This window comes from Miscanthus floridulus, chromosome 7, assembly GCF_019320115.1.
Source record: "Miscanthus floridulus cultivar M001 chromosome 7, ASM1932011v1, whole genome shotgun sequence".
In the NCBI taxonomy this organism is placed as follows: domain Eukaryota; kingdom Viridiplantae; phylum Streptophyta; class Magnoliopsida; order Poales; family Poaceae; genus Miscanthus; species Miscanthus floridulus.
In genome coordinates this window covers 26,936,636-26,963,240 of record NC_089586.1, presented here as the reverse complement: position 1 = coordinate 26,963,240, position 26,605 = coordinate 26,936,636, and the positions used below count along the sequence as shown (strand labels likewise).

The following is a 26,605-nucleotide window of genomic DNA, read 5'->3' as shown; positions in this document are numbered from 1 at the left end:
CTCGAACCGACCGATCGATCCAGAAGTCGCCATTAACTTAGCGAGTAAGGTTACTTGAGAATGGCTCGTGTTGTTGCTGCACGACTCGTGCTGTTGTGGCTTCCAGAAGCATGCATATGGAGAAAAAACTTGTGTTGGGCGTCGCCGCATGACGGATGGGAGCAGATGAGCCGCGCACGGAACGAACGGAACGGAGAAGAAGCCTCCTCCGTCCGGGGTAGCGGCCAAACGGCGCTGCGTCACTGCTGGGCTCACCACGAGGTGGACTCATGCGGCCGCGCGCGGCGGTAGCGTCGATGGCGATGCACGGATGGGACGATCGGTCCGTACGGCTTACACGGCAGACCACGCAGGGTGTTTGGTTCGATATCCTAAATTTGCACGGATGGGAGGATCGGTCCGCACGGCGCACACGGCAGACCACAAGTGTGTTTTGGTTCGACCTCTAAACTTGATGTTTGAATACATATATAGAGTATTAAATATAGACTAATTACGAAACTAAATATATAGATTAAAATTAATTTACGAGATGAATTTTTTAAGTCTAATCAATCCATGATTTGACAGTGTGGTGCTACAGTAAACATGTGCTGATGATGGACTAATTAGGTTTAATAAATTTGTCTCACGGATTACTGACGGATTCTGTAATTTATTTTTTTATTAGTATTTAAACACCCACATGCGACATTCCATGTAACATCCGATGAGACACCTGTTAAACTTTAGTCTTTGCATCAAACACCCCCGCGCCAGAGCAGAACACGGCCGGCGCCGCACCGGTATGGTGCCTGCCTAGTCCAAGTGAACCCTTCTTCATTCCAGAAGCCGCAGGTATATATTGTTTGAGGCATCGATAGGATCTTTGGTTTGAGTTTTTTTTTTCATGAACATGTTATTATTGCACGTGTTTCATTAAGTAGAAGTAGAATGTCAATATCACATCATTCTAAAATAATGAGTTTGAGGATGAAATAGTTCATTATCTTACATTTTTTTTTGCTTGGTTAATTTGTAGAACATAATGAGTTGACTTATCGTCATCTTATTCGTCCTTGCAAACCTAATGGTTAGTAATAGTGTGAGAGAAATAGAGTTATTCCACTAAATTATTTAAGAATAGGCACATAATGTACTATCTCATTATTTAAAATGAAGTGATTCCTTAAACAAAAAAACTTACTTATAAATTATCCAGCTCCTCCCCAACGCCGGCGTCATCTGTAGTGACCATTTGCTTCGTCGATGTGGACTACTGGATTCTCTTTGTTGCGTTTGCCTCGTTGTATGGTTTGCTGGCTTTTTTTTTCTTTTTTTGCGTCATCCTCAGCCATTCACCGTTGGCTATGCGGTACATACAGTCCTAGTCCCTCTCCGGATTCAGCAAATCAGCGCCACATTTTTGTGATATCCTTATTAATGTCACCATCCTTCCACGTTTTCCACCCAACATCATACACATCCCCCAAAGTGCACAAATGGCACTGGCCAATCGAATCATGCACACAATCATCTAGAAGGGCGTTCATATTCCAACCACGGTTGCGCTTGTCCATCGTAAAAATGGATAAATCATCATACTGTATATGGTCTTATATCATTGTATTTACTTTTCAGGTATCCAAGCTCTTTTTTGTATTACATTTACATCAAATAATTATCATGCGAATTTAGAGGTGCTCATAGCTAGGTATAGAGTGTGTGTGCATATGTTCATAAGGGTAAGTGTACGGGCATGCATGAGTCTGCATTGGTACAATACAACACGTATACGTGCATGTATGATTTACCATTTTTTTGTGTGAATTACAACTATTTTATCGGAGTGGATGCTTGTTTCCTACACAAACCAGAATGGATTAGCCATATCCTCTTGTACCAAGTCTTATCTCTCATTTACTTTGAGCAAATGGTTGGTTTTACATGATTATTGGAACATACTAGTATGTAATCATCATGTATCAGGTTTTTAAATTTTGCATCTGGCTATGTTTTACTACTCTATTTCAAGTTATAAGTCATTTTAGTTTCACCCTAAGCCAAGTTCTCTACTTTGGAACAAATTTATAGAAAAGTATATCAACATCCACTGTATCGGATAAATACACTGTCAAACTATATTGCATGGTGTATTTAATAAACCGTATCTGATGTTGCAGATGTTTATGTATTTTCTATAAAAACTTAACCAAAACTTGACAAAATCTAACTTAGGACACAGCCAACGGGTTAGAACTAATTAATGACTCTAAGATAACTGCTCCAATAGTGCTAACTTTTAACCATAGCTTTTAGCATGGATAGCTCCACGTGACCTTAAAATGTGTGGCTCTTGATAAGAGTCTTAAGAGTCAAAGCTGCCTTGTGGTAGGGAGGGAGTGTCTTCGTACTCAACTTAAATTGGTAGATCTTAAATGCAAAACAATCATACGCGGCAACCTAAATTGTGTTGTCCGATGATTCTTGTTTGTGCGTGACAAATCCGAGCTGAGAGAAGTACGAGAATGAATTGTCTTGTGGTAGCGTATCTGCGTTGTGGACAAGCCTAGTGACATGCCACAAGCCCAGTGACATGGTCACGCCCGACGTCATCGTTGCCCGAACTGATTTCCTCTCCCCTTGTATAAAATAACAGAAATGCTATAAATACACGTGTGTTTTAGCACTAAAAACATATGGATTTTTAGGCCCTGTTTGGTTCCTATAGTCGCTCCTAAAATTCCTATCACATCGAATGTTTGGACACATGCATGGAGTATTAAATATAGACCAATTATAAAACTAATTGCATAACTTGCGACTAATTTACGAGATGAATCTTTTAAGCCCAATTAGTGCATGATTTGACAACGTGGTGCTACAGTAAACATGTGCTAATGATAGATTAATTAGGCATAAAAAATCATCTCACAAATTAGCTTCCATCTATGTAATTGGTTTTGTAATTAATCTATATTTAATGCTCCTTATTAGTATCTAAATATTTGATGTGACATGAATTTTAGGAGCGACTAAAGAACCAAACACCCCCTTAGTCCACTGGATCGTTGCCTGCGTTCGTCTGCCAAGCCATGGTCGTGTCAGGTCTGTGAAATTTGGGTTAACGAGATGCCCTTTTGGGTTCTCGGTTCCGTGTTATCTGTAGTGGGAATAGCCCCCACCATGGCTTGTACAAGAGGTCACGTTTACAACAAATAAGATCTTCCTAGCTCTAACTAACTAACTTGTACAACAGATTAGAGTCAAGGTTGCTAGCTACAAACTAGGAACTAATCATATCTACAAAATACAATGTACAGACATAGGTGAAGATATCTATCATCTAACACCCCTCCTCAATCTCAGCCACATGCAAGGTTGAGATTGTTTCTGAATTCTCGTAGTTTTACACGCGGTAGAGCTTTGGTGAAGCCATCTGCTACCTGGTCATTAGTACTGATGAACCGAATCTCTAATAACCTCTGTGCTACCCTTTCACGAACAAAGTGGAAGTCAATTTCAATGTGCTTTGTTCTTGCATGAAACACTAGGTTGGCAGAGAGGTATTTTGCACCTAGGTTGTCACACCACAACCGAGCTTGAGGAGGATGAGGAACCCTAAGTTCCACTAGCAACTTTTGAATCCATATTATTTCCACAATTGCATTTGCAAGTGACTTATACTCAGCTTCTGTGCTTGAGCGTGACACAATTGCTTGCTTCTAGGCACTCCATGAAATGAGGTTCTCACCAAGAAACACTACAAAACCACCTATGGATCTTCTATCATCAACGCACCCTACCTAGTCTGCATCCGAAAAGGCACTAACTCTCATTGTCTTTGAGTTTCCAATCTTAAGTCCAAGATTCAATGTCCCTTGTACATATCTCAGAATGCGCTTGGCTGCACTCCAATGTGTTGTAGTCGGTGCATGCAGATATTGGCAGATTTTATTCACAGCAAAACACAAATCTGGACGAGTGAGTGTCAAATATTGGAGAGCTCCTACCAGACTTCTGTATTTGGTGGAATCATTTGGCCCTAGTGCGTGTCCTTCATAGGCACTAAGCTTTTCTGTAGTGGACAGTGGTGTATCAATAGCTTTACACCTGCTCATCCCTGACCGAGCCAAGATATCTGATGCATATCTCCGCTGTGTAAGAATTAGGCCATCCTTGATCTTCTTGACTTCTATCCCTAGAAAGTAATGTAGATCCCCAAGATCTTTCAACGCAAACTCCTTCTACAAGTCACTGAGTAGCGCCTTAGTTGCCTCTGGAGATGAGCTTGCCACAATTATGTCATCCACATACACTAGGACAAACAACTTATGTTTTCCCTTATTATAATAAAACAATGACGTGTCAGCCTTTGATGGTATGAACCCCAAGGATACCAGTTTTGCACAAAACCTAGCGTACCATGCACGTGGAGCTTGTTTTAGACCATAGAAAGCTTTGTCTAACTTGCAAACATACCTAGGATGAGTTTTATCCTCATAACCCGGTGGTTGATGCATATAGACCTCTTCATCCAAAATGCCATGGAGGAAAGCATTTTGTACATCTAGCTATCGCAGGGACCACCCTTGGGTGACTGCAATGGAAAGAACTAGTCGGATGGTAGCTATCTTGACCACAGGACTGAAGGTATCTTCATAATCTATTCCATAGCGCTGCTTATATCCTTTAGCTACTAACCGAGCCATTTATCGATCAATAGTTCCATTAGCTTTTTGTTTTACCTTATACACCCATTTGCAGCCTATTACATTCTTCCCTTTGGGCAGTGGAACCAAGTGCCAAGTCTTGTTTCGAACCAATGCTTGATGTTCAGCATCCATGGCCGAGACCCATTTTGGATCTTTGAGGGCTTCATTTACACTTGTTGGTTCCTCTGAAGTAGCGACTGTAGCCATTCCCCATCGAACAGTACCATCTGTGTATTGTTTGGGCTTCACAAATGCCATGTTGGAGTCGAGTAGCAGGTTGACATGATGGAGCACCAACTGGATGTTCGCCACTAGATCCTGATGACATATCCTGAGTCGCAGTTGCCTCAGCTGCACCGGATCTGCTGGCATCCGCACCAGATCCCACAGGCAAATGGACCTCGGGAGCCGGAGTCTCTCGATCCCCCCTGTGCGGATCTGAGTGCGAAGTCACACCGCCCCCAGGAGAGACGAGCGCGTCCGTGTTTGGCACAGAAGATCCCGCGCCTGGGAGAGACGTCGGCGCTAAACCAATGTGCGACGACGTCCGCGATGATCCCAAAGGTGATGCTGCCGCAGGTTGTCCGCCGGCGTCAGGCAAATCAGCCTAGGCACCCGTGCTGCTCCCCGTGCCGCGACACATGAAATGATAGGGGGCAGCACTACCTTCTTTGCCGGATCCAACATCATTTTCGTCTGGATTTTTTTCTATAGCCTATGAGCACACACGAGAACTCAAACCAGCATCAGTTGGGTTAGGAGAATCATAGTGCTGATCATGGATTAATGCCTCCTCAAATGACATGGATGGATTTAAGAGGATATCGGGTAGAATGCGAAGCTCGGCGCGAAGGCATGCACCAGCGTTCGGATGAAGAGTGGAGAAAGGAAACACAGCCTCATCAAACACTACATCACGTGATATGTATATGTGGCCTTCACCTGGATCTAGGCACTTGAACCCCTTGTGAGAGTTGCTATAGCCAATGAACACGCAACGCTTGAAACGGAATTGGAGCTTGCGTGTGTTATATGCATGAAGATCAGGCCAAACAGCGCATCCAAAAGTGCGAAGAAGGGTGTAGTTCGGCTCTTGACCATAGAGTCGGTGGAGAGGAGTATCATAATTGATTACTTTAGAGGGCAACCGATTGATAAAAAAAACAACGGTTTGGAAAGCTTCATCCCAAAATTTGAGTGGCATAGATGCATGGGCGAGCAAGGTGATGCCCATCTCCACGATATGCCTGTGCTTGCGCTCAGCGGCACCGTTTTGTTGGTGTGTGTGTGGGCAGGAAACAAAGTGATGAATCCCAACATGCTTAAAGAAAGAATTTAAAGATTGATATTCCCCTCCCCAGTCTGTTTGTATGGCCCGAATTTTTTATCAAATTGCCTTTCTACTAAACTTTGGAAATCACGAAAGCACTGAAAAACTTCGGATTTGTGGCGAATTAAGTAGATCCAGGTAAACTCGGAATAATCATCGATGAAACTAACATAATAATTGAATCGACCAACTGAAGTTGGGGCAGGTCCCCAAACATCAAAAAACACAAGCTCCAAGACACTAGTAGACACACTAGTTGACGTTGGAAAAGGCAGCTGATGGCTTTTGCCCTGTTGACATGCATCACACACTTGTTTATTGTTCACATCCTGAATAGAAGAAAGATTATGACTACGAAGGACTCGATTAACAATAGGAACAGAAGCATGCCCTAACCGACTATGCCACAAGGGCGCAGAGGGTTTGACAGCTCCAAGTGCCTGTTTATTGGACGATGATGATGATCTACTCGAAAAAGACTTGATAGGGTAGAGGCCTCCTTCAGCCTTGCCTGTGAGGAGTGTTTTCTTTGTTGCCAACTCCTTTATGAAAAAACAATCAGGGTGGAATTCAACAAAAACATTATTGTCTCGAGAGAGACGATTTACAGATACTAAACTCTTGCTAGCATCATGAACATGTAGAATATTACGAAGATGAATTTTATGTGAGGGGGACTGCACAAAACCATGACCAACATGTGAGATCTCCATACCTGACCCATTGGCGGCGTGGATGTACTCCCCTCCATGGTACTTGTCGCGGAGGGAGAGCTTCTCCAGATCGTTGGTGATGTGGTCCGTTGCCCCGGAGTCCATGTACCAGTTGGTTGGTCCTTCGCCACCCATGTGCTATACTACTTGTTCAGGATCGGGACCTCTTCCTCCGTGTCATCAGATTTCTTCTTGGGAAGATACTGGGCTGGTGGTTTGGCTGTAGGGCTAAGGAACTCGAAGACCTCCGCTCCTTGGATTGAGAGGACTTGAGCGCGCCATAGTGGGAAGTTCCCACGGGTTAGTTTTTCGCTGACCGGCAAGAAACCGAGGGAGGAAAGGACGACGTGTTGCGCGGCGGAGCAGGAGGACATGATGAAAGTTCCATGAGGAGACAGGCTCGGGTACCATGTGAAATTTGGGTTAACGAGATGCCCTTTTGAGTTTTCGGTTCCGTGTTATATGTAGTGGGAATAGCCCCACCATTGTTTATACAAGAGGTCATGTTTACAATAGATAAAATCTTCTGAGCTCTAACTAACTAACTTGTACAACAGACTAGAGTCAAAGTTGCTAGCTACAAACTAGAAACTAATCCTATCTACAAGATACAATGTACATAGACATAGTGAAAATATCTATCATCGAACAAGGTCTGCGTCCCCGTCTTATCGGAGATGACGGTGGTGCAGCTTCCTGGTCCCGAGCGGCGAGGCAGGTGATGATGACCGTGTCCTCTTGGACTTGCAGATATATGATTTGTGATTATTCATGTGTCGGTATAAAAACACTGTATTCTCCACGCTGCTAAAGACCCATAGCTCCGTCCTCGTCAAGCCGCCCGTAAGGTGATTCACGGGTGCATTAGTGCACTTTGCCGGCCAGCTCAGGGGAGGCCGACTAAGACGTGGCAGAGGTCCGATTCCGATCCATGGGAGAGGAAGCAGCGGCCGCGCCCACCACCGTGGCAGCAGGGAGCTCCCCGCCGCACCTGCTCCTGATCTGCTTCCCGGGGCAGGGCCACGTGAACCCGATGCTCCGCCTGGCGAAGCGCATCGCGGCCAAGGGCCTCCTGGTGACCTTCTCCTCGGTCTCCACCGTCGGCGCGAAGCTGGCCGCGTCCGCGGGCGTGTCGGCGGGCGGCGACGGCGTGCCGGTGGGGCGGGGCCGCGTCCGGTTCGAGTTCCTGGACGACGAGGACCCCGGCCCCGACCTGGACGACCTGATGCGGCACCTCGCCAAGGACGGGCCGCCGGCGTTCGCGAAGCTGCTCGCGCGGCAGGCGCGGGATGGCAGGCCCGTGGCGTGCGTGGTGGTGAACCCGTTCATGCCGTGGGCGGCCGACGTGGCCGCCGATGCCGGGATCCCGTCCGCGGTGCTGTGGGTGCAGTCGTGCGCGGTGTTCTCGCTCTACTACCACCACGTGCACGGCCTCGTGGAGTTCCCGCGCGAGGACGACCCCGACGCGCGGTTCACGCTGCCGGGCCTCCCCGAGATGTCCGTCGCCGAAGTGCCGTCGTTCCTGCTCCCGTCCAACCGGTACAAGCTGCTGGTGGACGCGATCATCGCGCAGTTCCGCACCATCGGCCGCGCGTCGTGGGTGCTCGTCAACTCCTTCACGGAGCTGGAGCGCGACGTGGCGGCGGCGCTCCCTGGCGTGACTCCGCGCCCGCCGGAGCTCATCCCCGTGGGCCCGCTCATCGAGGACGACGGCAGCGACGGCGCGGTGCGCGGCGACCTGATGAAGGCCGCGGACGACTGCGTGGAGTGGCTGGACGCGCAGGCGCCGCGCTCCGTGGTGTACGCGTCGGTGGGCAGCGTGGTGCTGCTCAACGCGGAGGAGGTGGGCGAGATGGCGCACGGGCTCGCCGCCACGGGGCGTCCCTTCCTGTGGGTCGTCCGGCCCGACACCCGGGAGCACCTCCCGGAGGGGTTCCTGGACGCCGTGGCCGGGCGCGGCACGGTGGTGCCGTGGAGCCCCCAGGACCGCGTGCTGGCGCACCCGTCCACCGCCTGCTTCCTCACGCACTGCGGCTGGAACTCCACCCTGGAGACCATCGCGGCGGGCGTGCCCGTCGTGGCGTTCCCGCAGTGGGGCGACCAGTGCACGGACGCCAAGTTCCTGGTGGAGGAGCTCAGGATGGGGGTCCGCCTCCGCGGCGGGCCGCTGCGGCGGGACGCCGTGCGGGAGGCGGTGGACGCCGCCGTGGCCGGGCCCGAGGCAGACGCCATGCTCGCCAGCGCCAGGAGGTGGAGCGCCGCTGCGCGGGAGGCCGTCGCGCCCGGCGGGTCCTCGGACGCGCACGTCCAGGCGTTCGTGGACGAGGTGGCACGGCGTGCGTGTGGCGTGCAAGCGGCTAAGGTCGTGCCGCCGTCGTTGACTCCTGCTAGTTGAGGTTGAGGTTAGCGGACTCGTTGTCAGAGTCGAAAGCTGAAAGTGAATAATAATCCTGCCTGTTGTTACAGTTTCACCGTCTGATGATAGTACGAACCAAATTTTGCTTGTTCCACCGTGTTGACGGCTTTTGTTTTGTGTTCGTCGAGTGTGCATGGAACATTCCGAGGTGACACGTCTGGTTTGGGCTTTGGGGTGTCTGTGGCCGCGCAAAATGTGAGGCTGTTGTACTGTGAACCAAACGAGCTCAGAATACTCTGCTCGACTGCTCGGTGGTCGCGAGAATCACGGGCTCACTGGTGTCACGTGGTATTTTTTTTTGAACTTGATCGATTTTCAATATTTTCATTTTCTGTCTCTAGTTTTCCCTAATAAAAAAATAGAGAGCCGAACTAGCTCTTCAAATTGTTGAACAAGATTAATGGGTTGAAAATATAGAGAGGGATTTTATGAGAATGGTTTTCCAAACAAAAATTTAGAGAGCTAGTTCAAAAAAATATTGTTGGAGATGCTCTTAATAAATAGTTCTAGTTGATTCAAACCTATGAGTTAATAAATGGTCTAGTTTTTAGCTAAGAGCTCAACTAGTTATGTAGCTTATTATTAGTTGAGCAATACTACGTAACAAGGACTAATAGATGAGACAAGTCATTTTTATCCATGTGTAGCTGTGTAGGAGAGAATGATCAAAGAGGGGGAGAGGAAGTGGTCTAGGTGGGAGAGACAGAAATAAGAGGGCATTCTAATCTCTGACTATGGATCTTTGTATCTATTAGCTTAGTGAAACATCCCATAGCTAATTCTTAGCTAACTATATTTTATCCGGCTAATAATTAGCTAGAGCTAACAACTAGTCCTATCTCATCCAAACATGCCCTTATTTTCCCCATATGTTGGTTAGATCTAGGCCAATGATTGTACCCACAAACTAACACTTATTTTTCGAACACCATACCTAGAGTTAAGACCCCCATAAGCTAGTCCTAAGCTATAACTGCATTCTTTTTGAGACAATGAATGTTATAATTACATTCTTCTTGGGACAGAGGTAATACACCTCCAAGATTTTCTGGACAGAATACCAGGAAAGACATAACATAAGGGAGGGGTTATGGGAAACCAGAGACATGAGGCATCTTTTTGGACATGTTATTGTTGGTACTGTTATCGACAGGACGACAATTAAGGGTGCTTGGTAGCTTTCAAAGTCTTGTCTCACTGCCTTGGTGAGCTAATTTTACTCTCTTCAGTAGACCTAAGAAAAAGTTAGACCAGGCCTGTAAAATTCCGATCGATTTTGAGCCCATAATCTATGCGCATACCAGTCTAGTTGGTAGATTTGGTCTGGGCTCAGGTCTAGGTGAGCCGCCCAAGAGTTTTCGATGTAAAAGTAAATGAAAAATATTGTTTTTGTCGAGTTTGGACCGAGAAAAAAAAATTATGGACAGTAATATCTTTGTCCTGACCCTGTCTAATAAGTTAGATGGACCAAGGAAAGCCCGTCGGGCTTAAGCTGGGCTAAGCAAGTTTTCTCAGGTCTGTTCTTGAGCTAGCAAGGCAGCGCTCGCCCACACACATGTCCCTAGGAAACCTTGCTCCACATCCAAACAGACAATCTATTCAGTATCCTAGGTATGCAAGGCAATACAATATCCAACAAATGAATTCAAGCAGACCCTAAAGCATGCCTCTTTCCCAACCTCCCTATTCTTCTTTCCACGCAAAGATGTCGCCATCCCTGGTAACTTCTATAGCCCATGGCCAGCGGCGACCTTGCCATACCGACCTTCTACCACTACTTGTTGGGTTCATAGGATCGATCTAGGTGTCGATCAGAGGAACTACCCGCTATTGGATGAACCAAAACCTAGGACATGTTCTAGACAGAGAGACATGGACACAGAGAGGATGGACAAGGGATGTCGAACCTGACACCGCAGAGGGGGAGGGTTCAGAGGATGCCATCACGTTCATCGATGTAGTCTGCGCATGGGCAGCGACGGTCGGTGAAGAGGGCGATAAAGACGTCGACGTCGATGGAGCGGGCGGCGCGGCTGGTGGCTTCCCGTCACTGGCTGTGCCCCTCTCTGATCGGATTAGGGTTTAGGTGTCGGTGGGGAGCTCGGCTCAGGCGAACCTCGTGACTTGAGCCACCGGCCCCCACCTCTATTTTATTGCGTAGTGAGACAGGGGCCCTCCAGCCATAGTGGCTGGGCGCCCCCGATCAGGGCGCGGATCAAAGGCCCAACCAGGCCGTTGGGCCCAGTTTGGGATTAGAGATCATCCTAACAATCTTCCCCTTGATCTCCTACCATCTTTCAATTTCATATCATTTACTTTTGTTCATTCCATTACTAATTAGCGCATAGAGCATATTTCATTATCATGGTCAATTGTCGATAGATTTAACAGCTACAACACACCACTATATTCAGAAATAGATACTTATCTTTGGGCCTTCTTTTATCCCAGAATTATATGCTTTCCCTTAAACCCATGCCGGCTATATGTTCTCTGAACATGTTGGATGGTAAGCCTTTTGTAAGCGGATCCGCGAGCATCTTTTCGGTACTTATATGCTTAAGACTTATGACATGATCCCGGACTTTATCCTTCACAACATAATACTTGTATGTCAATGTGTTTGGCAGCACCACTTGACTTATTGTTGTGAGCATACTGTACTGCCAGATTGTTATCACAGTATAACTTAAGTGGTCTATAGATGTCGTCAACCACCTTTAAACTGGGTATGAACTTCTTTAGCCAGTTCACCTGCCCCGTTGCCTCATAACACGCTACAAACTCGACATACATTGTGGACGATGTAGTGATGGTTTGCTTTGAGCTTTTTCATGAAATAGCCCCCCTTGCGAGAGTGAATACATATCCAGACGTGGATTTTCTATCATCTCCCGCATAATCAGAATCTGAATACCCCACTATATGGAGTGAATCTGATCTTCTATACGTCATCATGAGACATTTTGTTCTTTGCAAATAATGTAAGACTTTCTTTACTAATTTCTAGTGTTCTGTTCCAGGATTGCTCTGGAATCTACCAAGTAACCCGATAACAAATGTCAAGTCAGGGCGCGTACATACTTAAGCATATTGCAAGCTTCCGACAGCTGAAGCATATGGAACCGTTTTCATTTGATCGATCTCATATTAGTTCCTGGGGCATTGAAAATCCCCATATCTGTCGCCCTTGACTATAGGAGCAGGTGAGGGACTATATTTGTGCATACTGAATTTCTTTAAGATTTTCTTTATGTATGCCTTTTGTGACAGTCCTAATACCCCTTTACTTCTATCTCGGTGAATCTCGATCCCTAGAACGAACAAAGCTTCACCAAGATCTTTCATATCAAATTTTAAGGACAAAAACTTCTTTGTCTCCAGTAGTAGACTGACATCACTACTAGCAAGGAAGATATCATCCACATACAGGACAAGGAAGATAAACTTCCCATTCTTAAACTTTGCATAGACACAATTGTCCTCTACATTCTCTTTAAACCCAAAATTCCTTATTGTCTGATCAAACTTCAAGTACCACTGTCTTGAAGCTTGTTTTAATCCATAAATGTATTTCTTTAGGCAGCATCCCATTCGTTCTTTTCCTTCCATGACAAAACCTTTCGGTTGTGCCATGTAAACATTTTCCTCCAAGTCCCCGTTGAGAAATGCCGTCTTTACATCCATCTGATGTAATTCTAAATCGTAATGTGCCACTAATGTCATTATGATTCTGAAGGTATCCTTACATGAGACTGGAGAAAAAATCTCATTGTAATCAATGCCTTCTCTTTGCGTAAAACCTTTTGCCACAAGTCACGCTTTATATCTCTCTATATTCCCTTGAGAGTCAAGTTTTGTTTTGTAGACCTATTTACATCCTACTGTTTTGGCTCCTTTAGGAATTATTTTCAAATCCCAAACTTTATTGGCATTCATATATTTCATTTCATCTTCCATGGCCTCAAGCCACTTTGATGAATGATCATGTAATAGAACCGACCAATTATACGAAATTAAGTAAGAAAATCACCCGCTAGAGCAGACGATTTAGCAAACTTAAGCCCGTATAACCCGGTAGTCTATGAAATCACGAAGGATTTCAAACCAACTTACATACTAGCCAAGATGGAGCGGCCTAGGTGAGCTGGGACGGCCGGGCGAGCTAGTTCCGGTGAGGCGCGCAGTGGCGGAGGCGAGCGCGTGCGCGAGAGTTGCTGCTGCTGCTGCGCTGCGGCTGGCGGAGTGAAGAGGGAAGTGGGGAGCGCGGCGCGGTCGGCAGGTGAAGGCGAGCATGTGGAGGGCGGGGCAGGCTGGTTGTGACGCGCGATGAGCTTTGCCGGCGCATGGCGGCCACGTGGCGTGCATGCTCTGGCGTCGGTCAGGTGCGGCGCGCGGGAACGGGTGCAGCTCGGCGCTGAGGCAGGCTGGGCGAGCGAGCTGGGCCGAGGCGAAGGCGCAGACGTGGGGAGGAGCGCTGGGCCGGCTTCGGCTGATGGGCCAGAAGTGAGGCGCGAGGCCCAACTTAGGTGAATTGATCTTTTTCAAATTATTTTCAAATCCTTTTTTCATTCAAATGAAATTTTGAACTATTTCAAAGCAGTTTCAAAAGTTAGTGTAAAAATGAAAGTTGTTCCATTTTTCAAGATCTACAACTTTGCTTTTATGACTAAAGTCAAATTCCAAATAGATTTTGAATTAAAAATAAAAATCAATATTAATTCGAAATCCAAATTTTGAAGACTTATTTTTAAAAGCAAAATTTGGCAAAAATTTAAATATGAACTTTGCTCCAAATTGTATCCTAAATATTTATAAGCTATCTTAGTGATCAAAAACAAGAAATCATGGCATCCAAACATGAGCATGGCATTTCATATTGTTTTAAACATAATGAATTTCAATTAACTTAAGCACCACATGAAATGATACTTCATTTCTTTCGAAATGAAATGCATGAATGATGCTGCTTATGCATAATGAAATGATGATTATGCTCATGAGATGGAATGTTAATGCATGCTTAACACCGAGGTGTTACAGATCACTTCTCATGGCTTCTTCAAATGAGGTGGGATTATCCTCTATTTGAAATTCCTCAGTGTTGTACACTTCATAATCAACAGGAATAGCTGATTTTCTAACTCTTTGAGACCTTCTAGGGGCCTCCACATTTGGCACATCTTCTATTTGAGGCTGTTGTTGCTCCCCCACATGTGCGGCAATAGTTTCTACAGGATCCTGAAGAACAGGTTCTTCATCGTCATTTATTGTTGCCACAGGCGGAATAACAACAGGTGCTGGCACCATAGTATCTTGCACTATCGGTGCAGCGACATTAGGTAGTGAGAAAAATAGCTCATAAATTATCAGAGTGGGCGCATACACCCGCTTCTCTTCAAGGTTAATTTCTCGAGCTACCATGCTCCCCCTCATTATTTCATCCTCTAGGAAGACAGCGTGTCTCGTTTCCACAAACTTTGTATGTCTGTCTGGACAGTAGAAACGAAAACCTTTTGACTTTTCTGGGTAGCCAATGAAATGGCAACTTACTGTTTTGGGATTTAGCTTCCTAATATTTGGGTTAAATACTTTAGCCTCAGTAGGACTCTCCCACACACGTAAGTGGTTTAGTGAGGGTTTTCTTCCTGTCCACAACTCATACGGTGTTTTGGGCACCGACTTACTTGGTACTCTATTGAGAATATGAATGACGGTTTTTAACGCCTCCATCCACAGGCTCAACGGTAAGGTGGAGTAACTTATCATATTGCGCACCATATCCATTAGGGTACGATTGTGTCTTTCAGCTACTCCATTCTACTAAGGTTCGCCCGGTGTAGAATACTGGACTACTATGCCATTCTCCTGTAAGAACCTTGCAAAAGGTCCAGGAACTTGGCCATATGGGGTATGCCGACCGTAGTACTCCCCCCCATGGTCGGACCTGACTATCTTAATCTTTAAATTGTGTTGGTTTTCAACTTCTGCCTTAAATATCTTAAATTTATCCAATGCTTCTGTTCTTTCTTTGATTGGATAAATGTAGCCATAATGGGAGTAATCATCTGTGAATGTTATGAACGAATCATAACCATCCACACTCTTTACAAGAAATGGACCACAGATGTCTGTGTGAATAATCTGTAAAAATTCCTACGCTTCGTTTGGCATCTTTCTTAATTTTCTTTATATACTTTCCTTTTATGCATTCTCTGCATTGTTCTAAATTTGAGAACTCTAATGGAGGAAGAATATCATTCTTAACTAGTCTTTATATTCCCCCCCTCGAAATATGGCCTAAACGACAGTGCCATAATTTCGACAATGCTTCGTGAGCTCTCTTTCATTTTCTGTTTACATCCGCAGACGAGGATACATTCTCATTGTCGCACGCAACGTTCCCATCATCGCATACAACATTCACATCATCATGTAGTGATAACAAATAAAGCTCATTTTGTAAGATAGCAAGACCAACACATGCATTATTAAATGTTATCTTACATTTGCCATTTCCAAAATGGCAATCATATCCATCATTGTCCAAGCATGAAACACTAATCAAGTTTCTCTGTAAAGAGGGAATATAAAGTACATGTCTAAGTAAAAGTGTGAAACCATTAGCAAGCTCTAGAGAAAGATCGCCAACGGCTTCAATATCTGCTCGGACTCTATTTGCAACTTTAATGTGTCTTTCGCTTCTTTGCGTAGTCCTCATCGAACGGAATCTCTGTAAGGAATTAGCAACATGAATAGTTGCACCTGAGTCAATCTACCAAGTAGATTTCGAATACTGTACATACAGGGATTCATTTATGAATGTAATAATGTTCTTACCTTTCTTTGCCATGATCATCTTTAAGTAATTGGGACAATCTTTCTTATAATGTCTCGTCTTCTTGCAATAGAGACACTGGTCTTTCTCTACTGTGAACTTATTCTGTTGAGGCTGATGCAGCATGGGACCCTTTCTCTTTGACTTTGAGGAGGAGTTAGCATTAGTATTCTTTTTCTTGTTGTCTTTCAGATAGTTGATAGTGCCACCATTGACAACTTTCATTCTCTCCTCCTCTTGCACACACATAGCCATGAGCCTCTCTAAGTCCCATTTCTCGGGCTGTATGTTGTAATTGATAATAAAAGTGTTAAATTCCTTTGGCAAAGAAGCAAAAATCAGATGGATAAGGAACTCTTCCTTGAGAGCCAGATCCATTGGTTTTAGCTTGGATGCCAAATTGCTTATCCTTAGTATGTGCTCTCTTATGCCACCATTACCAGAGTATCTCTCTATCACCAACTGCTTTATCAGCTAGGTAGCATATGTCTTTGAAGAGCCAGTGAACTGACTCTTTATTCTACCAAGGTACTTTGTGATGGTGTCACACTCTAGAATTGAGCCCATAATTATAGGCTCAATCATGTTCTTTATCACAGCCATACATTTCTTGTTGGCAGTGACCCACTTCCTATGCTCAAGGTCATAGGACATCTTTTGGGATGCAAAATCCCTCTCTCTGGTTGCCCAAGCGGCATCAACCTCGTTTGTCTCCCTCACCGGTGTCACAAGCTCAGTGGGACACGGTGAGGTGACTACCCAGTCCACCTCAGCCAAGATGAAGGCCAGGTCTATCTTTTTCTTCCACTTTGTGTAGTTATCACCTTTGAGAATGGGGATCTCTTTGATACAACCCATTAAGTTATATCCGCCTGAAAACACAATTTATATAGAGTGAGAACATAAACATAATAATAACAATTGCATGCCTTAGTTCCAACGTTGGTCAAAATTAAAACATACAATTGTCCTCTACACTAATTCTACATCACCATTGGGCAGAAATAGAATTAATGCATGACAAAACTCATCATAAATAACATCATAATTTTGCCATTAATCAATGTTGGTTAGAATAATAACAATATTATAATCAATTAAAAACATATCCATTTTCAAAATTAAATTCTCCCGTTGGTTTGAATTTAATAATGAAAATAACATCTTTAAATACGCAGTGGAAAAATAATTCAATTTAATGAACTTTGCCCACAGGACAAATCTCTTTTCTATTTTCTTTAAGCCATTAATCAATTTCTAGGAAATAAAACTTTTACTAGAAAAAGAAAAACGAAAAATGACTCAAATTCATACTGTTCCTTCGGCCCGACCCACTTCTCTGCGTGTGCGCTGCCCGCACCCAAGCCTCAACCTGGGCCTGGGCCGACAAAGCCACGCGACGCGCTCGCCCGCCTGGGCCGCGAGTCGGCCCGATCGATCTCGGCCGCTCGTCTGCATCGGACGGCTGCGCATGCGCGTCGGTCGAACAAAAACACCACCATGGCCATCTGACCTGAAACCCTAGCTCATTCGACTCATTTCTTTCTCTCTCTCTCTCAGCCGCTCTCCTTCCTCAGCGCAGGCATAAGCAACCGAGCGATGAGCGCAAGCGAGAGTGAGTAGATGACTTGGTGCCGTCGCCGGCCCCCTCGCCGGTGGGCGCGCTCCCCAGCGGGTGAGCGCGCCACCGTCGAGCGGCATGGCTGCGGTGGCCCTTTCGCCAGAGCCCAGCAAGCAGCGCCCCTGGCTCGACCTTCTTTTCCCTGCGTGCCGGCGAGGCAGTAGCACTGCGCAGCGATGAGGTAGGCCTCCCCTTCCCCTTCTTCCCCTTTGGATTTGCTTCTATGTTTGTGTTCTCAGATTCAACCGATTGGGGATGGGGTCAAAAATTAGGGTTAGGGTTTCGGAATGGGCACTGTTCTTCTTCCCCAATTGATTGCGGGTTTAGGGTTCGGTTTAGACTTGAAGCCGAGCCCTCCTTCTCTTCTTTCTTCACCCAGTTAGGGTTAGGGTTAGGGAAAACCCTAGTCTGCTCAGATCCAAAGGGATCTAATTTGATTCTTTTCTTTTCTAGTCTGATTCTAGACCCTGCCATGATCTACACCTAGCAAAACGTCTCTGATACCATTGTTGGGTCATAGGATCGATCTAGGTGTCGATCAGAGGGACTACTCGCTATTGGATGAACCAAAACCTAGGACATGTTCTAGACTAAGAGACATGGACACAGAGAGGATGGACAAGGGCTGTCGAAGCTGACACCGTAGAGGGGGGAGGGTTCAGAGAACGCCACACGTTCGTCGGTGTAGTCTACGCACGGGCAGCGACGGTAGGTGAAGAGGGCGATGAAGACATCGACGTCGATGGAGCGGGCAGCATGACTGGTGGCTGCTTGTCACTAGCTGCGCCCATCTCTGATTGGATTAGGGTTTAGGTGTCGGTGGGGAGCTCAGCTCAGGTGAACCTCGTGACTTGAGCCACTGGCCCCCACTTCTATTTATTGCACAGTGTGACAGGAGCCCTCCAACCATAGTGGGCTAGGTGCCCCCAATCAGGGCATGGATCAAAGGCCCAACTAGGCCGTTGGACCCAGTTTAGGATTAGAGATCAACCTAACACTACTAGGATCCTAGGGCATTGGAGGTCTCTCCAAACCCCAAAGTGTAAACCATAACCCTAATAACCTCCATCTTGATCGCAACTCGTGTCTGGCAGCTAGCACGTCGTTGTGCCACTCCATCCACTCCACATGATTGCTGCCCTCTCCAAACATAACCCATCGGCTATCACATGAGCATGAAGCACGATGAGGACGATGATGTGGCTCCCTCCGCTCGCCTTTTGACACGCGCTGAATAAGGATTTTGGGAGGCAATAAGGTGTGGGTCAATAGCTATGGTCTGGGATAGTAATCGGGCATGAAGAGGGGAAGTAGGTGGCCAACTTGCCTTCTCTCTACACTGCATGCCACTAGTGCTAGCCCTCCTTCCAAGGCCTCTATTGTTCTTCAGACGCATACTCTCTCTATCCTATAAAAAGAGTCACTATAGGACTCGTACCGGTCAAACTTTTTTAAGTTTGACTAGGTTTGTAAAAAATATTAACAACATTTTTATCTCCAAATAAAGTTATTGTAAAAATATATATTCAACAATCTATCTAATGATACTAATTGTGTACCATAATGATTAATATTTTTCTTATATATGTTTATTAAAGTTAAAGATGTTTGACTTTTCAGGAAACGAGAATGACATTTTTCATATGACGAAGGAGTATTACCTATACACGAAAATCAGAGAAAAGGTTAAAGTATGCAGGTCTGCAACTGCCCTTGCATTGTTGTTCATCGTTGACTACTACTCCCTCCGTCCCAATTTATCTATCATTTTCGGTGTCCGTGCCACGACTTTGACTCGATTTGTACAAAATATGTGCAACATTTGTGTCTCCAAATAAATTTGTTAAAAAACTAGATTCAAAGATCTTTCCAATGATGCTAATTATGTATCATAAATAACAATATTTTTTAATATATATTTTGTTAAAGTTGTTTCTCGGGAAGCGAGAATGACAGATATTCTAGGACGGAGGGAGTATGGCTGTAGCCTGTAGGACCACGAGCACGCTCCATACTCACTGCTCATTTCATTTGGGCATTTGGCATTGAATTCATGTGGCAGTGCAGAGATCAGGATCACGTTAGTTTTTCTTATCTTGCAATGATAACGGTTTTGGGCCTGTTTGGCTGGTATCAGCCGACTGAAACTATTTTGTTGTGAGAGAAAAATACTGTAGATTCTAGCTGATAAGAGTTCAAACGAACAGACCCTTTATTTTGGCTGCCTGCCTACCTGCTGCACGACCACGAGCATGAAGCTCTGTATGCTTGCAGGTGGATATGTGGTTGAAGCTTCGTCCACCTAGTAGTTGTATTAAGGATGGGGAGGGTCATTTTTGGCTCCGCTCTAGTAGCAGTATTACTTAAAAGTAGCTACTTAAAAAAATAGTTTCTGATTTCTATCCTTTGATTGGATTTGGGCTTTTTAAAAGTAAAGAAACAGCTCTCACAAACCCAACCAAAAACACCCTATGACTCTGTTGGAGAGGACACTTTCTAGCTGTGGCTTGGTGCCACCATAACCAAAGGAACTGGAGCCGAATGACACCAGTGAATATAGATGGTCATAAGGCCCAAGGCACATTGGCATGGTCCATGGCCTGACATTTTGGTCCGGCCTAGCCTGATGTGTGGGTTGTGCTTGGGGCGCTTGCTCAGCACGCTGTGTGTTGGTGTTTTGAATAAGCACCGGCAAGTAAATTTATAGTTATGCGCATTAGGCCCGAATGATGCGCTAATGGATACAAGATTTATACTGGTTCAGGCTGAATATCCCTACATCCAGTCTGTTGCTGCTCATGTTATTAGCACCGAAAATGGTTCATAGTAGGGGGTACAAATGGTCGAGAGAGGGACTGGTCCTAGATCTCTGATGGAAGGGTCGAAAGGATGGCAAGAGCCTGATAGCAGCTTGACTGTGTGTGATGTGTGTTGTTCGTCAAGAGTCCATCCCTCTAGTGGAGCCCTACCCTCCCCTTTTATAGACCAAGGGGGGAGCAGGGGCTACATATGGGAGAAAGAAGAAAATACCAAGGGTATAGAAGGTCCTTAGGTGGAGCCTGGGTCTTCCTTTTTTCCCACGCCTGCCCTGTATAACCTAACAGACTATGTCAGAAGCAGTGTGCTTGTTGATCTTCGTATGCCATGCCCTGGCCTCTTTTAGCAAGTGGGTGCGTCCCATCCCGCCCCTGCAGGCGGTGTGTCAGACGGGGTTGTTGATCTCTGACCCCGTAGGGAGCGGATGGCATGGTGACTGCTTGTTTGTCACTGTAGAAGATGGGAGTGTCCGCTTGGAATGTAGCGGTTGTCGTATGTCCACGTCGGGTTCTTCGCCCGGAGGTTGAAGGCGGTGCCTACAACACTGTGGGGCGAAGAGCATGCACCTGCAACACTATTTAGGCTCTGCTATGCCTGGAAGGGTCTAAGCGCCCATCCCGTCGAGCCCTGATGGTACTTTCCTGCAGGGGTGCAGGGTATGGTCCTTGACGCCGCGGTTGACCCAAACGTCTTGTCTCACCCTGTACCTATCATTATGAGGGAGCAGGGGGTAGTTGTCAGGCGAGGTGGAGCCAGTCTTTTATCCGTCGGGCGAGGCGGGGTCTAGCCCTTTAGCTCTTGGGCAAGACGGAGCTGGTCCATGGGTGTTGGGTGAGGCAGAGTCTAGCCCTTAGCCCTCGAGCAAGGCGGAGTCTAACCCTTAGCCCTCGAGCGAGGCGGAGCTAGCCCATGGGCGTCGGGCGAGGCAGAGTCTAGCCCTTGGGTGAGACGGAGCTGGCCCATGGGCGTCGGGCGAGGTGGAACTAAACTCCCGTCATTCGGGCAAGAAGCGTAGTAGCGCCCTTGTTCGCCCGGGAGTTTTTAACGTTCGATGGTTATTAGTTCCACCTCCTTGGGTACCCCAGTATTAGGTCTCCGACACCATGCTAGCCCACTTGGCACACCGTGATGGTCCACCCTGTATGATTACCAAGCCCATCTTAGGCATCTCTCCCTCTTATATATAACGGCATCAAAACCCTAACTTCCTAGTCAATGACAAAGCCACGTGCTCGGTCGACTCCCACTTTCTTCTTCACTCTCCCCTCTCGACTCTGCTTTCTTCTTCATACTCCTGTCCCATCTAGCTCTCCTCGTTGCTCGACGCGCAGCATCGTGCCTCGGCCACCTTGGTCCCCGCTTTCTTCTCCGCGCACCCTTCATCTCATAAAAAGAGTGTGTGTGTTTTTTTAAAAAACAATAGATCGCCTAAAGGAAAGATGAGCCTCAAAACTTGAAGAGTGTTAGTTTAAAAAAACCTAAAAAGTGTTTCCACCAAATTTTTTACTTCCTTGCCGCGCATGGTGACTGTGCAATGTCACCACTGCTACGGGGTATTCGGATGGGCCATGCTAGCGCCCGGACGTCCAGACGCATGCACCCATGTGCTGCTGCGCCTACCTACCATGCTTCGCGCCCCATGCCTACTGCTTCTGCTTGGTCCACATGTGTTGCTGTTGCGCCTACCCACGCCTGTTGTCGCTGAGTCGTTTGGTGCTGCCCGCTCTGGTGCTCTGCATGCGTGCATGCACTTTGACCAGTGAAAGGTCCTTGTTTGGTTTTGATAATTGAGTGACAACCTAAGTGGACTAATGTGTTTAAATGTGAGATACACAGGTGATTAGTCAACAGGTACACTTGTGTGAGCAACTCATGCCATGATGGTGAAGATGGCTTGGATTTGTTGCAAGGCTCACACATGTAATGAAGGAGCTCATTGCATATGAGATATGACATGGAGTCATGTGACTAAGGTGGAGAAGATCAAGACAAGACTTGGCTTGATGGACCGGTTGCAAGCGTGAAGGGCAAGTTGGAGGCTTTGGAGCAATGGACCGTGTGGCGGTGAAGCTTGAGCAAGACGTGGCGCCGATGGACGAAGGTAATAGTGAAAAGCAAGTGAGGTCAAGATCGATGAACCAACAAGGTCACGTGGTGATATGAAGTGGATCATATCATTTATGATGTGGTTGGTGCATGTGTTGCATCAACATCCGAGGAGATGGAATGGAATGCGCAAGGCAAAGGTATATTTGTAGGGCATTTCTTTTCATCGGTCATAGGTGTGTAGAGAAGTTTATGACCGGGTTTAGGATAGATGGCCATACTGTCAATAGGGGCAAACTTGTTTGCATATCGGTCATCTAGTGCCATGCGAGTGATCTAACTCTGCATCGTTGCTAGGATCAAGTGGCATGGTGATTTGAGTGACTAATCCTTTGAAAAATGTTTGTGAAAATGCTAACACACATTCACATGTGAAAGCCCTAGTTTGGTTTTGGATAATTGATGAAACCTATGCACTAACCTTTGTCATGAGTTATGATATGAGCTAGGTTGGTGCAATCCAAGTGTGGAGCAAGGTGGCACTCAAGATATGATGTTGATCACATGAAATGAAGAGATGGCCACATGAGATGATGATCAAGTGCTCAACATGGAAAAGAAGAAAGAGAAACAAAACCCTATAGAGATCAAGGCAAAAGTATAAATAGGGATTTTGTTTCAGTGATCAAGACACTATAGAGAGTGTGATCATATTTATGATAGATGGTCGTACTATTAAGAGGGGTTCTCAATTACACAATTCGGTCATCTAGTGCCCTAGGTATTGGACTTCATGCATTGCATTTAGGCCTAGTGCACATCGGAGAGCAAGTGAAAATATTTATCAAAATTATTTTGAGAAATGCTAACTTGGCTCTAACATGTTTTGAGAAAACATTTGAGAGTTAGCAACGCTTGCAAAATAGTGTTAGACTGCTTGTGGATCGAATCAAGAATTGAAAACGTAGCTAACGGAGGCGTTTTCCTTTGGGTGATCACTGCCATGGCAGGGGTGGTGCACTGCCCTGGCCTGTCCGGTGACTAGCTGGCTAAGGCTGAGAGTAGCAGAAGAAGTGGTGGCACCGGTGTGTCCGGTGTACACCACCTGGTGCATGGTGGTGCACCGCCACGGGCACCGTCGCCCTTGTCCGATGGCACCACCTAATTTACTCAAGAGCGGTGCAAGAAAAGGGGGGCATCAGCATGGTCACCACCATGGGTGCGGCGGTGCACCGCCCTATTTTTCTAGAGAGGGTCAGTTTTAGGGACTTGGCTAGGATGGTCACCACCACCCATAAGGTGGTTCCACCGCCATGCCATGTCCGATGACCACATTGGGGATTGACTATTGGGGCACCACCAGGTCTGTTGATCAAGATCTCTCCTTGCATTTAGTTTTTCTTTGCATCATCTAATCTAGGAGATGAGGATGCGACAAGTTGTATGTTCTTCTCTTGTCAACCTCTCTTTGATTTTCATTGATTCTTGGTTGACGAGATGCTGTTCATTGGAGCTACAGACTTGAGTTCCTTCATCCATGATGAATGAGCTATGTCTTCTTTTCACAAAGTTATTGGAGTTCATCATGTGCCTTGCTTCATCTTCGATTTAAATTCATCTCATGACTTAACCAAATTGAATTGAGAGTTTCCTACAGGGGTTAGCCCAACAAAATATCAAATATCTACTAAAGCATACTATTGGCTCAAAAATCAACCTAGACACCACGTCTAATTTGATTTAGGAAGGTATTTTAACCTAAACACCATGCTTAATTTAAAATCCTTTGGAAGTACGATCAGCACCCCTAAACTAAGCTCCTTGCTTAATTTAAAAGATGTATGAACATACTTCAAACCTTAAGCATACTATAGCAAGCAAAGGTAGCATGAAAGCATTATAGAGATTTACACAAATGGAGATGAAAGAGCATGATTGTTATTTAGCAAATTGAGTATGGCTTAAAGGTAGCGAAAACCAAAATATTTTAGCAACATGGCAAGAGATGTTTTGTTAGAGAAGTTTATCCCCTAGCTTGAATTTTGCATAAAAAATCAAGTTTGAATGGATGTAATTAAATATTGCATGATAAATGGTTAGACATACCTTGCGTTATCATCCTTCATTCCTTTTGCTTCAAACCTGAAATGGTTAGTGACAAAAATACCCGAAGGAATATTTTCACAATTATATTTCTATTCTCATTTCACAAGGGCATTACAACAAAAGGTGAAAGCTCGTGTTGTCTCCTGAAAGTGCTTGTTTTAGGACAAAAGCTCATCCTTGGGAAACATTTGAATCGTGCTATGTTGGTGAGGTGGTTTCCCCTCCAACACCAACCTTTCGATGCCTATCGCAAGATTCATGCCAACGAGATTTGTAATATTTATGATAAATATATATATCTACAACCATCCTTTTAAAATTTTTGTGAATAGGAAGCACGAGAGGGTTTAAGATCTCATGTGTGGTAATATTAGAGAGACCAATTGATTCAGGAGATTTCTCATGTGAGCAAGGATTTGATGAGGTGTTCATGAAGTAACTTCCATGCTGATCGATGTCATCTTCCTTTTTAGACTCTAAGGTTGTTTCTTCATGAATGCCTATAGGTGGAAATATTGTCTATATCATTCCATGCCTATGACATTCATTGGTCATTTTGTTGTCCAAAATTTCCCTTGGATTGGTGACTCTCGGGTTGATCTTGTCCAAGGCTTTGTCCATCCATTCAATGGCAACAACACATAAGTTCTTAATATCCTCTAGCCATTGTTGTTGCTCTTCTTGGTCTTCCATGTGGCCTTCATAACTCCTATGCTTTAGGTGTCTTGGTAGATTTCTAGGATCATCATGAGTTTCAGGAGAAAGAGCATAAGAGGAAACATCAGGATCAAGGATGGGTTTGAATGAGACATCTAATATGAGAATAGAAGGGGAGAAGATAGGAATTGATTCTAAATGACTTGGCTCTTCTTCTATGGGTTTACTAGACATGCTATCCTTGAATTCTTTCCAATGTCCTACATGGGAATAAGGACGCTTTCTAAGAGATCCCTTCTTGAGAGGAATTGAATTATATTCGCTCAAATGTCTCTTGTGAAGTTGGAAGCTTAAGCTTTTCACAAAATCAGCATAAAAAAGATTATCCTCACAAGAAATTTCAAAAGGTTGAATTTCTTATTCCCTTAAAGGATTTTGGGGTATTGATGGTTTAGGATTGACAGCTAAATCTAGGGATTGGAATGGTTGTGATTTGGCTATCAAAACTTCTTCCTGATCGGGCGATGATTCCTTCTCTTCCTCAGGGAGTTCATTATTAATGCTAGTGTAGGGAATCTTTTCACTAGTTCTATCAAGCATAGACCTTGCTTCACTAGCAAACAAATGAAGGAAAGCTCCTCTAGAGGCATGATCAAGGGATCGCATGGAATCCTTGCTAAGACCCATATAAAAATATTGAAGGAGCATCGGCTCTAAAATAGCAAGGTTTGGGCCAGTGGTAATAAGATCATTAATACATTCCCATGATGTGCCAGTAGATTCTTCTTCTAGTTGTCTAAAATTTAGAACCTCTTTTTGAAGGCTAACCACTCTAGAGATGGGAAAGAAACATAAACAAAATTTAGAGCATAACGTTTCCCAATCTCCTTCATACTTCCTACGGTTCGACGATACTATTGTTTAGCTCTTCTCGTTAAAGAGAATGGAAACAACTTCCATCTTAAGGTTTCGTCAGACTTGCCAGCGATACGTAAGCATGCATAGGTCTGTGCAAACTTCCATAGGTGTGAGTATGGGTTTTCATTGCCTTCTCCCGAGAAGAATTGTTCCCGAATCAGTTTTATTAAACACGGGCGCAGCTCATAGCCAGGTGTTAGGATAGGCTCTAAAGATTTCGATGGCTTTAGGCTTGCGCTCTTGGGTTTAGCATATTGATATATAGGTGTGTTATCCATGCTAAAAGAAAGATTAAAACAAAATAAAGAATAAAAGATAAAAGGTTAAGCTAGGCTCATAGTCAATTCAATAATCGTTTCCCCGGCAACGGCGCTAGAAAGCTTATTGTTATTTATTAACGCACACAGATAAATCCACAAGTGCACGGATACCACTGTAGCTTTCACCCG

The 26,605-nt window shown here is 45.3% G+C and overlaps 1 protein-coding gene across 1 annotated transcript; it reads left to right on the top strand.

Annotated features, from left to right (window-relative positions):
• The first annotated feature begins 7,445 nt into the window (after positions 1 to 7,445).
• Positions 7,446 to 9,332, top strand: LOC136462908 (gallate 1-beta-glucosyltransferase 84A24-like). The gene has a single exon (XM_066461956.1). It carries the CDS (start codon positions 7,669 to 7,671, stop codon positions 9,130 to 9,132), a length of 1,464 nt encoding a protein of 487 aa, XP_066318053.1. The 5' UTR covers positions 7,446 to 7,668; the 3' UTR covers positions 9,133 to 9,332.
• Positions 9,333 to 26,605: the final 17,273 nt, after the last annotated feature.

Bases quoted from the DNA above. Each gene is read 5' to 3' on its own strand.
- LOC136462908 (XM_066461956.1), top strand. From the start codon at position 7,669: ATGGGAGAGGAAGCAGCGGCCGCGCCCACCACCGTGGCAGCAGGGAGC.